The sequence below is a fragment of the Emydura macquarii genome, unplaced genomic scaffold (assembly GCF_026122565.2).
Source record: "Emydura macquarii macquarii isolate MOO-44397 ecotype Brisbane River unplaced genomic scaffold, CSIRO-AGI_Emac_v2 contig_554, whole genome shotgun sequence".
NCBI classification, from domain to species: Eukaryota; Metazoa; Chordata; order Testudines; family Chelidae; genus Emydura; species Emydura macquarii.
In genome coordinates this window covers 4,680,414-4,693,183 of record NW_027130691.1, presented here as the reverse complement: position 1 = coordinate 4,693,183, position 12,770 = coordinate 4,680,414, and the positions used below count along the sequence as shown (strand labels likewise).

Genomic DNA, 12,770 nt, shown 5'->3' with positions numbered 1-12,770 from the left:
CCTTAATACAGTGAGAAGAGAGAGGTTGGAATCAATTTGCCTGCTTTGGCTGTGCCTTTTTATACATAAAAGAGGGAGTGTATGTATGCTTTGAAAAGAGATTTCCATTTATAGGCATTCTCCAGGCACCTAATTTGGGAAGGATGAAAAACAAAACTAACAGGCATGAGATTGTCTTGGCAACTGAAAACCAAGATACATGTAAAGAAAAAACAACAAGCTTTTCTTCTATCAAAATACAAGCTGCACACTCTAACTGCACACTGACTTCTAGAGATAGCGTGTAGGCAAGAAAAAAAAATTAAGAAAACTTAGAAAGTTTGTACGTAAATTTGAAATTGTGACTCTCAGGAGCTCTCAGTAGAGCTATGTTTTCCTGCTAATGCACTACAGTATGTGTAAACCTAGTACTATCTGATATAGGCATCAATAAGAAGCTAATATGCCAAGGCCAACCAACATACTGCATCAGTACATACTACAATCATAAAGTTATCCTTCTCTTTCTAAGGGGAAAGGAAGCAATTGTCTTCTACATAAAAAGCACAAATCTGAGCAGTGGTTCTGTCTAACCCTGTAACAAATATTTAATCATGAAGTCGAATTTTAATATTGATTCAGCTCAGCTTTCTAGAAAATTAAATATAATTTTAAAAGATGCTGATCACTAGTACAGTATGATACAAGAAAAAGCCTTACGGAAACGTCAGATTTATTAGTTACTTTGTTCCATAGGCAATCAATCACCTACTGGGGGAAAAACCAAACCAAACACCTCCTCACACTTCTGTCTAAAAACTTTGTCCCCAATATTGTTAAAAGCGACACCTATGATTACTATAACTTAAATGGGTGAAGGTACCTGTTGCATTTTCTTGTATTCCCCGACCCTGGCATAGGCCATGAAGAGATGAGAATGATACTCCTCACTGCTGGGAACCTTCTTTACAGCTGCCTCGTAAAGTTTAGTTACCAACTCCGCTAAACCAAAAACAGATGTTTCAGTTCAGATACATTTGGGATATAAATTTATAAAGCAGCTATCTCAAGATTACATCTGGGATACTGTGCAAAGTAACTTAATTACACTCAACACCTACAAGAGCTGTTCTCTCTTCCCCAGCACCCCAAACCCTAACAACACACACTAGGCAAGAGAGAGATTTTTTTTTTTAAAGAAGTTTGTGTTAAAAAAAAAAAAAAAAGACTGAAATGTTTCAAAATGTATTGAGTGCTTTCAAGTACGTCATGTGTTGGAGATTAAAGAACTTCCAAGTTCACCCATTTTGTGGCCTTACACTAATACGAGATTTACACCTGGATCACTTGGAGATTGTCTATTTTATAAATGTATTAAGACACAGAATGAATTCCTCAAGTTTAAATTGTTTTAAGAAAACTTTTTCTAACGTATTAGAAGCGACTGTGCTATACATTAAAAAACCCTGATATTTCCTAAGTGACTTTTATGCTTTCAATCTCCTTTAATAATCTAATATAAAAAGAATTTACTTCAAGATAAGCCTAGACACTATTTGTATTTGACTTTACCATCCTCCCCTCCACCCCCCTTCAAAAGGAAAGTGTATATGTACATACTCGCACAATCACTGAATTATTTTTTTAAAAATTCAAATTATCCTTCACATAAAAGCACTATATATGTGCAAAGTATTATTATTATTATTAAGGTTTAGTATGATTTTATATATTCTTGAATAATTAATTTGTAGGCGTGTTATATTCAGTGCTATTTATGTTTCAATGTTCTGGTTTTTAAGTTACAATTGTAGAAATAAAGATTTTTTTAAAAGGTAGCTATGAAGAGGTTTCTTATTATTACAGTAAAGGTGCTTTAACAAAGCTAAGATTATGTACCGGAAATTAACTAGTAAAGGACGCAAGAGGTTGCTTGATGTCAAGAACTGGCCCAAGGCAGTTACACCTCCCCATGCCAGAAAAAAGTTTCTCAATCTACAATCATTTTCTATGACAAATTTGATGATGACATTCCTGACACATCCTCAGGATAGGGATACAGTGCTGCAGACAAACCAAACCATGTGTGCTTTCTCTTCCACAGTAAGCATGCACAGGTCTGTTTACTGGAACACCCAAGAAGGAATTGTTTTCAAAAGATTAACACAGGAAAGGGAGAGGTCAGGATTTCCCCTTTAAGTCTGCAACACAACTTCTAAAGCTGTTTTGAGGGGCTAAATTCTTTGACTGTGCCCATATACATTATTTTACAGTCTGCTTCTTTGAAATTCATATATAGTATTAGCCGTTTATGATTTACATCATTCCGATTTAAAGTAGCAACAATAACTTCCCATGGCCTTTGCTTGAATAAATTTGAGGGAACTTGTTTGATATTATGACTAACATACCATGTTAATTACTGTGGACCCAATTTACAATGATAGGAGCCTAACCAGGACATTTTGCTTTAAGATGATCAAATAGAGACTTGTTTGTCAAAAGGGAATTTTTGCAGTCCTGTACCATACTGAGCATCTGAATGCCATGTCTGAACCTCCTATAAAAGTGCCCATGTTTGAAAACTGGACTTTGTACATTTAATTTTAAAGAAAGGCCTGAGGAAAGGTTACATAATTATGATCAAGAAGCTGAAATTTGCAGGAGAAAAGTAAAACCAAAAATACGTACGTCTATGCATTTCCCGATAAAGGATAGTGAGTGCTTGCAAAGAGTTGTCATCTGTGGGTTCGAGTGCTGTTACCTCTTGTGCGAGAGCAAATGCTTCATCTTGTTTCCCAGTTCTCTGTAAGCCAATTGCCTTTAAAACCTATACATGTAATAAAGAAGCAGCTACTAAAAAAACATTGCCAAAAATCTACAGAAAAATTTATTTTGAAATAAAGGTTCATTATTAGAGAAAAATCCACTTGCCCATGGTGAGAAAGGGACTTGCCTAAATGAGTGCCATTCATTTCTAAAGAATCTAAGCTTTCATTTAAAAAAAAAAAAAAAAAAAAAAAGTTTTAACCCTTATGATTGCAAAGAAAACCTTCCAAATGTGAATGGTGTAAAATGATGCAGCGCTGCCTTTCTCAGTCGTTTCAGTGCTTTTGCTGCTGCTCAATTTTCCCTAGCTGTAGCAGAGTGAAAACCAAACAGTCTTACCAGTTTTCACTGCTGCTAATCAGAACTATGTGGCCAGAAGAGAACTAACAATATTCACATCCATTTCACTCTCCTGCAGCTTGGGAAAGCACTGACAAGTAGCAGCTGCATCAGTAGCCAAGACCCTGGGAGTGGCACAAAACAGCAGTAGTCCTGGTAACATCATAGTAGCCAAACGACAGATTTTTGCAGTTTAAAAATAACATCTCTTTGCATTTTCAAAAAATATGGTATTACATGATTTACAGTGTTCTATTAACCTTATGAAAGCTTTTAAGAAACACTGTGGCATCTGAAAAATCACAAATTATTGGAAGCTTGAATGGGACTGCAGAATCTCCCCAAATTTCAGAACTGTGTTCACTCAGTAAAATAACATAATGAAGAACAAACAAACTTACCTTAGCACAGTGAAGATCCTTGTGTTTTTTTAGCAGTTTATCTGCCTGCTGGATTGCCATTTTATTATTGCCATTATCAAGATAATCTACATAAGAACACAGACAGTGATTACAATGGATAGCAAAGAAAAGATGGATGTCTGTCCCCTAATCTCAAGGAGGGGGGAATGTCTGTGCTGTTCTTGTTTCAAAATGAATGTTCGGTTCTCAACCACCGAATGTTCAATGACCATTTCCACAGTGTATCTTAAAAATGTATCTCCTTTGTTTTAGTTTCAGTCACCCCAACACAAAGTACAATAAGAGATTTTTTTGGTCTTTCCTGAAGAAAGCTCAAGATACATTATTATATGACAAGATCTAAGTAGCACAATGGGTTCAGATATGTGCCTCTCTCCACTAAGACAAGGCTTTAGTTACATGTAGAAGTGAATTTGGTGGGCTAACAGGAGTCTTTCCAGGGATATTAATCAGTGGATTACTGGCAGTGGATCAGACCTTAAAGAACATTTCCAATCTATCATTTACAGGTCTTTCCAGTTACTGTTAGATCATATGATCCATTCCTCAATCAGTGCAGATTCACTCCCTACTAATATTCTATAATGCTATGTTTAGTCAAGTTTTAAAGCATGCAAATAATGAGGCTTCCTTCTTCTCTAGGGAGACTATTCCACAATTAGTACTGCTGCACGTATGAGCGCAAAGCCCAGTCTACACCACAGAGTTAGGTTGATGGAAAGGCAGCTTACGTCAACCTAACTCTGTAAGCGCCAACACTAAAATGTTGCCCCTGCCAGTGTAACTCGCCCTCTATGCTGACTTAACTCCACCTCCGCGAGTAGCATAGCACTTTGGTTGATGTAGTTAGGTCGACGCAGTGCCAGTGTAGATGCTGTGTTGCTTACATCGACTGCCGCTTTCAGAAGCTGCCCCAACTGATAGTTAAATTGGTACAAGCGCTCCTGGTGAGAACGTGCACTGCTGACACCAGAAACGTAGTGTGGATATGCAAAAGCGATGTAATTACTGCAGTGGCTGTACTTTGACATAACTTACATCAACTTAATGTTGTAGTGCAGACTTGCCCAAGTCATGGAACAAGACTTCATTGTTCTCACCACTTAGGGTATGTCTAACACAGCAGCAGTAAATCTCATAACCTGGGTGAATTGACTCGGGTTCACACTACATGGCTAAAAATAGCAATGTAGACGTTCCTGCTCAGGCTGAGCCCAGGCTTTGAAACCCAGTGAGGGGGGAAGGGTCTTAGAGCCCAGACTCCAAGTAGCAGTGTAGACGTTCCTGCTCAGGCTGTAGTCCCACAGTGGAAATCCTGTGAGCCTGAGTCAGTTGACCAGGGCTCTGAGACTTGCTGCCACAGTGGATTTTTTTTGCAATGTAGACATACCTTTAGAAAAACTTTGGCTATTCAGTTTAAAGTTTTCTTTTCTCATTTTCATATCATTACTCTCAGTTCTACCACCTATGGGATATAGTCAGATTGTTTGAAAATTACTGATATCAGAATAGATTAATTTTAGAAGAGAACAATAAACCTACTCAATCTCCGTACCACATCAGACTTTTTGAAACTTGTTAACCTAAACCTAGAGTAAAACAAGTGCAATGTATCCAATGAGCCAAAAAGCGTTAAGTGCAGTGTTCCTCATTTTCTTCTAAATCCCTGGTTAGGAGCCAACACTAGGTAACTGAAATTAAATTATACACTCTTTCTTGCTAGACCTGCATTTCCTATTGGGATGGATTCCACTGAGTTAAGAAGGTGACCACTAGTAATTTTTTACCACATTCTACAAAATTCATATCTATATTACTGTGATTTACATTTAATTACCTTTAATATTTGCCTCTATGGTAGTGTCTATGCTAAAGAACTGAACCACTACTAAATAACTTGTACAATCCCACCAGTTCAAGTGCAAATTGTGCAGTCTGTCCATACTAACTAAAACAAAACTTTCAAGAAACGGGGTAAAATGATATTATGCATTTGTAAGAAGAAGCTGTTCTGAAAAGGATGCACAGCAATCTCCCTATATACCCTTCCAGGATAGTATTAAACCTTAAAGATTTGCTTAATAGAGAAGCACAGGTGCGCACACATGCACGCACACAGATTCCTTCAGTTTCCAGTTTGCACTGACTATCTTGGGGTTGCTACACATCTAGCTGCAGTGATAAGATCTCTGCTTTAGGTCAGTTTCCTGAAATATAACAAATAAACAACAAGCCTTTCTAAATAGTAGCAGAATAAGGACTATGTCCTATCAACAACATGAACAAGATTCTCAGGAATCAAAACAGCTGGCTACTTCCATTTATCACAGAAGAATTTCAGCGAAATAAAAATATTGAAGTACAGATTATTAATAGCAAGTCTGTGGGTGAAGATTTTAAATTAATGGAAATGCAACATAATTAACCTCCTGATTAACGTACAATGAATTAAGATAAAAGATAGACATAACTGTCAAGGCATCTTGAGTAATCAAGTACACAGTACAAACAGAAAAAAGATGTTAGAAGCAAAGTAATGAGAACTTTGACCTCACACAAAATGTGTTCACTTTGTAGCTTTTAAAAGCTACACAATTACATTTTTAAGAAGCCATGCTCCATTTATTAAGGATTATGAATACAAAATATTAAATACACCACCTCAAGTTCCTGGTGATGCTTGCTAGAACCAACACCACTCACTTAGCACATTGCATTTTTAAAAGGCATTTCACTCTCTCTGACAGCTACTACTACCAGGGGCTGAAACATCAAAATACACCTCCAGTTAAAAAGTCAGTATATTTCAGTGTCTTCTAGCTTCATTTAGGTCAATTTTTTTTAAGTTACAGTTTTTCTGACAGTTTGACATTTGAATTTTCTCCAGTTTAAGAAGTTACTCTGCAAATTGATCAAGAACATACAAAGATGAATTTCAGTTCATCACACTGAACTGAACTAGAGTGCTGCAATTACAATTTCTGTAAAGAATGCTTATTTTTCTTTACTAGAACCATGTCTTTATATTTTTATTCTTTACATTATTTTAATTAACATCAAGCAGAAGTAGCTATGGCCACAATCCTGCAAAGAGAATTGCACCCACTGACTTCCCTAGAACTCAACATAGATGCAGCAGTTTATCAGAGAAGTTCTCTTCGCAGGACCAGTGCCTGAAATGTGAACAGTGCACTTAAGAAAACAAGTTCATCTCTAACCAAATGCCATTTGTCTTGTGTTTCTAACCAGTGATTTATTTGTATATGGAAAGTCAAGAAAATTATCTGCACCCTCTAAATTATCTGTTCTGGGAAAGTTTAATAATATCCCAGCATTGTACATGCACAAATATAGAGCAAAATATTTCTACGACTTTCTTTTTTCTTAATCAATGTGTCTCCTAATAAAGCTGGAGAAGAATTGCATGCAACAGGTAAGGATATTTTGGGGTGGACTTTTAAGACAGGAGGTTGCTGAACAAGACTACTCTCTTTGTAAGTTCCACTGCTTTATCTCTCTATTGATTTTTATATAGCCATCACTATGCTATTTAGGAGTCACAATACTTCAATTGACAGCTTTAAAGAGTGTGTGGCTCCTCACACCCCTTTTAGTTTCACAGATAAATGAGGTTTCTAACTTAAAAATCAGTTTTGTATGGGGAAGATTTGATGTTTATTTGCAAAGGCAGATAGGGAAAGAAAGCTAAATTTTGCATTAAAAAAGCATGTACCCACTCTTTCAAGTCTCTCAATCTTTTGTGCAAAACAAAATAAACTGGGAACACAATTCTCTCAATTATGAGGAAAAGTTAGAGACTTGGGAGGTTTCCAAGTGTGGGAAGACAGAAGGGATCAAAGCTGCACTGCAAATTAAAGCATGGGGTAATATATCTAGCATAAGGGTAATTAATATAACTTCCGGAAAATATGCAGAAGTGGAATGGGACAAATACATTATCTAATGCTGGGAATAAATTCATTTGTAGAGCTAGGGATCAGTTTTTGGGTGGGGGACATGGGAGAAAGAAGTTCTTTGTGGCAGGGATGGTATCCAGCACTTAGTATACTATGGGTGCTATTGTAATGCAAATAATTAATAGCTTCCCCAGTTCCCATTGTACACATGAACCACCATACTACCTTAACAGACTGTGAGCTCATTGGGGCAGAGACAGTCGTTACTTTTCACCTTGAACAGTACCAAACCTAGCGTCCAGGGCTCAACAATGACAAAGAGACAAGGAACAACAGGGGAGAGAAAGAAAGGGCCAATCCCTCAGTTTCTCCCCATATAAATATAATCACTAACAATTTGCTGTAATTGCTGCCTTGGCAATCTTGGGCTTAGAACATAAGAACGGCCAGACTGAGTCAGACCAATGATCCATCTAACCTGTCTTCAGACAGTGGCCAATGCCAGGTGCTTCAGAGGGAACAAACAGAACAGGTAATCATCAAGTGATCCATCCAGTTGGCCATTCCCAGCTTCTGGCAAACAGCAATCCTTGCCATCTAGCTAATCGTCATTGATGGATCTATCCTCCATGAACTTATCTATTTCTTTTTTGAACACCGTTATAGTCTTGGTTTTTACAACATTCTCTGGCAAGGAGTTCCACAGCTTGACTATATGTGGTGTGAAAAAATACTTCCTTTTGTTTGTTTTAAACCTGCTGCCTATTCATTTCATTTGGTGACCCCTAGTTCTTGTATTATGAGTAAATAACACTTCCTTATTTACTTTCTCCACCCTAAGCATGGTTTTATAGACCTCCATCATACCCCCCTTAGTCATCTCTTCTCCAAGATGAAAAGTCCCATCCAGTCTTATTAATCTCTCCTCATATGATAGCTTCTTCAAACCCCTAATAAATTTTGTTGCCCCTTTTCCAATTCGGATATATCTTTGTTGAGACGGGGCAACCAGATCTGCATTTAGTATTCAAGATGTGGGTGTACCACGGATTTATAAAGAGGCAATACAATATTTTCTGTCTTATCATCTATCCCTTTCCTAACAATTCCTAAGGTGCTGTTAGCTGGCACTTTAAAATACCAGTCATGATTAATCACGGATTTGTAAGAAGTGAGGAGAAGCGAGAAAATTTTCTCCTTCCTCCCCGCAACCAGGGGGGTCGACAATATGTAAAGCCCAGGATGGTCCCATGTGCTTCAGGGAGGGAGGTTCAATAGTGAGCCGGCCCTGCTCAGGTGTTATTTCCAGTATCAGATGCAAACCAGCACAATGAACCCTGCGTAGGGTGACCAGACTGGACAGTAAGTGTGAAAAATCAGGACACTTTCTTTTGAAGGGGAGGAAATAGTTGCTTACATAAGACAAAGCCCCTAATACCATTGGGACATCTGGTCACCCTAACCGGGGAGAGGGAAAAGCAACGGGGCACATACCCTAACCATCCCCAGAGCCGGAGGGGGGTGGAGGGGGGAGACAAATGGGGCAGAGACCCCGGCCGCAGGCGGACGGGCAAGGGGCCCCAAGGAGGGGGACGAGGGGCCCCGGTGGGGGCTGAGGCGGGAGTGAGGGGCAGGCTAGGGGGTGAAGGGAGCCAGGGAGGGAGCTGGCGAGGGGCGCCTCCCCTCCACACCGGGGACCCCGGGCGGTGGGGATAGCCCTGCCGAGCCGAGCTCCCTCCCTCCGCGGGCCAGTGGCTGCTCCGGGGAACCACGCGAGGCCATGGCGGCGGCGCGGCCTGGTCGGGCGGGGTGGCTGGGTGGGTGGCTGCCGGCCGCGGGGCAGGGGTGGGCCGGGGGAGGCGGGGAGGGTCGGGTCGGTACCGTAGATAGGCCGGAGGCGCCGGTCGTTGGGGTCCTGCACATGGCTCCGCGCCGCCATGATGAGAGCGCAGAACCGCAGTGCGCAGCCGCCGCGCCGGCGGGACCGGCCCGCCCGGCCCGGGGGGCGGGGGGCGGCAAAGAGGCCGGGCGGGCCGGGGTGGGGACGGGGCGGGACTGGCGGGCAGGGCAGGGCAGGGCCGGGCGAGGCAAAGCCAAGCCAGGGCCGGAGTCACTCTGCGGCTACGTCCCGCCCTCCCCGACCGCGCTGGGCTTGGCGCGCGCTGGGAAGGGCCAACGGCGGCAGCAGCAGACCCCGCCTCCCGCCCCCTGAGAGGCCCGGCCCGGCCCGGCCCGGCCTGTGGTGACCCAGCTCCATGGGCCAGTCTGGGCTGGGCCTGGCAGCGCCCCTCCCCCTCCGTACGGCTGGGCCGGGCCCGGGTCCGTATTCACTGGCGGGCGTCTGGGGCCTAGCGGGGGCTGCGGGGCTGAGCGCGGGGGCGGGCGAGCCCGCTCCCCACAACCCCCACACACCGCCTGCTCCCCCGCTTGGAGCACGGCTCCGCCCCGCGTCTGAGGCGAGGTTCCCGCCCCAGGAGACAGGGCCGCGGCAGCTCGAGCGGCCTTAAAAGGCGGCGCTGAACTCCGCTGCTGACACCAGGCGGCCCTGGCCGAGGCGCAGGGGCTGCTGAGAGGCTAATCATCCGTAGCCCTGCTAGCCCGCCCCGTGAGCCCTCGGCTGTGAGGGGAGCTGAGGGCAGAGGCTCTGCCTCTCCCTCCAGCCGCGGGTCAGCAGTGGCTGAGGTGCACAGCCGCCCCCCAGCAGCGTAGCGTCGCAGGGGTGAGGGCGAACTGCTGCTCGCCAGGCCCTGGGGGGTGTTTTGGCCAGCAAGCGGGGAAAAGTGCACAGCGTTATTAAAGCGAGCTCCGCCCAGCTCGGTTCCCTCCGCTGTTTCAGTTGGATGAAGTCTTTGTCTGCTCCCACCCAGCCGCATGTTGCACCCCTCAAAGAGCTGCATTTCCATGGCCCTCCACTCCAGCCCAGGAACTCAATAATTGCCCATATTCTGTTCATTCCCTGTGCAGCACCTGGCAAAGGCCACCCTTGGAAGACAGGCTGCTGAGCCAGCGCTCGTGATGCTGAGCCATATGGGTCGTGATGTTTCCAACCGTTTGAGTGTTTGGCTTTGCAAGCTTTAAAATGCTCTTTTATTGTAGTTTGTGTAAAGAGGATATGAACTGTATTTACTTAATGCACAAAGATCCTTACCAGATGAAAGTACTAGGTATACATTTAAATGACTCTGGTAGACATAAAAAGGTTAGTGACTCATTACAAAATATCAAGTGATGAGACTAATTTAAACATAACTGATTCTCAGTTCTTAACTGATTCTCTACTGGCTAACTTGTTGGCATTTTCATCAGAGAGGCCAAGGACTGAACAGTTCACAGAGTCTCAACTACCCTCTCACACCTAGAGACGGTCCTTTCATTTCAAGGTTGGAGTAGCATGGAGGAACTTCCACTGCTGCTTCCAAGCTGTACCTGGTGAGAGGTTATAGGGAGGAGTTCAGTCTCTGGGGCTGTCCAACTGGCACTTTTCAAGTACAGTAAATTAGCACTCTCTCTCTCTTTCATATATTTACTTCCCCATATAAATTAATCTATGCAGAATAAATATTAATATGAAGAAAAGAAAAAATAAGGAAGAATTACAAGATTAGGATGAAGCATCACCAAGGAAACACAGCTTCTAAGCCTAATGCAGCAGTGGTGTAACTTGAGTTACACCTGCTTATGTTAGCAGTGAAGTTTGCCCTTTATCTTCAGTCCTCATCAAACGTCAATATCAAATCACACTGTCGTCCCCTAATTTAACACAGCTCACTCATCATACTTTAGAAAGTTGCTACAACATCCCACACTCCTCTTAGTTTGGCATGTAGGACAGTTAAAAAATTGCCTCAGATTTTTATTCTTCATTTGAATTTTAGGTTTGTAAATAATCCTGTAGGTGCTGATACAATAATAAGTGACAATATTTTCCACTGCAACTCTGTAGAGAAGTATTGTCCAAAATCAGAAATTCAACCACACACCGAGGCCCAAGTTACAATCAGTGCTAAGTATGTATTAATTATTATTATTTATTCTCTCAAAAAAGCTTTCAGACTCCAGGACTCTGCATGACTCTGAGACCAGAATCAAAGACAAAACCCATCACATAAGAACTGTTCCAAATAGCTAACAAAACCCCTGCAGATTACATTTAGAGAAGGGGTACTGTTTGGTTTACGGACTGGTAATTGGAAGCAGTGTTTCACTATCAGGTCATCAAAACAAATCCAGTCCAGACGGGCTGACCCTACTATCTGAGGACTTTTTGGTGGATTCTGTGACATGAATTTGGTAGTCTTAATTCAGTTTTCAGTAAGCAGATGTCTTCATTACAAACTATCCTCTCATTTCAGGGGATGGAGTCTCATCAGGCTGGAGCTGCAAGAGATGCAGGGGAAGTTTGACTATGTCGTCCCGGTTCTTTGGATAAGTAGAAGACTTCACTATCCAGAGCTGACAATCTGGCAACTTCATCAGCACTGAAATGATTTTTTTAAATTATAAATTGTAGCTGACTGAAAGTCAAATTGCTATACTCTCCTTTTAGAGACACCTCAAGTCTTCTAGGAGATTAACTAGTCCTAATGCCTTCCATGTTACTCCCTTCCTCATGGCATCACACTTCATTTTGCATATTCATTTCCTGCTCTCCAAAGAGCTGATGGCAGAACTACCCCTGCTTTCCTGTCACTGACATAGAATCACCAGGCGGTGCTCAAAGGTTAGCATACAATATTCTATCTGCAGCAAAGGGGAGAAAGATTTTCCGAGAATGTTTGTTTGGTAGGATAACATACTCTTCTCCCAGATGGGTCCATTCAACTCTTGCCCTTATATACGTAAAGCTTCAAAGAACACCCAAGTTTTCACCACTGTGGTGGAATCTCTCTGGCTTTTCTTGAAATGAGACCAGGGCATTGCTGTGCTCCAGGATCTATATTTCAAATGCTTCTCTATGTACCTGTAGGGGAGTTAGATAGCATAGGGGCTCCTACGAACATGCTTGAAGGGGATGTCGTATGAGAACAAAATCTCAAGCCTGCTTCAGTCAAAGAAAATTCAAATTCTGTAGGTTAACACAATTTACAAAGCAAACTCACCCAGCCAGAAAACCAACCAACCAGCCACCCTGCCCGAAAGTACAAAAAGGATGATTTCCTTTTCTGCCCCGGCCATGGGAAAAATTAAGGGCTTCAAAACTAGCAGAGAATAGACAATTTGGAGTTTATTTTTCTTCAACAGAGCCTTCCTGCCTTCCAGAGGCCTCTGTCTGGAACATGGTTTG

The 12,770-nt window shown here is 42.3% G+C and overlaps 1 protein-coding gene across 1 annotated transcript in view; it reads right to left on the bottom strand.

Annotated features, from left to right (window-relative positions):
• The window catches only part of NAA25 (N-alpha-acetyltransferase 25, NatB auxiliary subunit), a 47,463-nt gene extending 36,555 nt beyond the window's left edge, over positions 1-10,908 (bottom strand). The window contains exons 1-4 of the mRNA XM_067539506.1: positions 9,368-10,908; positions 3,549-3,634; positions 2,671-2,809; positions 863-981 (exon numbers count right to left, since the gene is read on the bottom strand). Coding sequence (XP_067395607.1) covers positions 863-981; positions 2,671-2,809; positions 3,549-3,634; positions 9,368-9,425 — 402 coding nt within the window. The 5' untranslated portion in view covers positions 9,426-10,908. The remainder of the gene's footprint in view (positions 1-862; positions 982-2,670; positions 2,810-3,548; positions 3,635-9,367) is intronic.
• Positions 10,909-12,770: the final 1,862 nt, after the last annotated feature.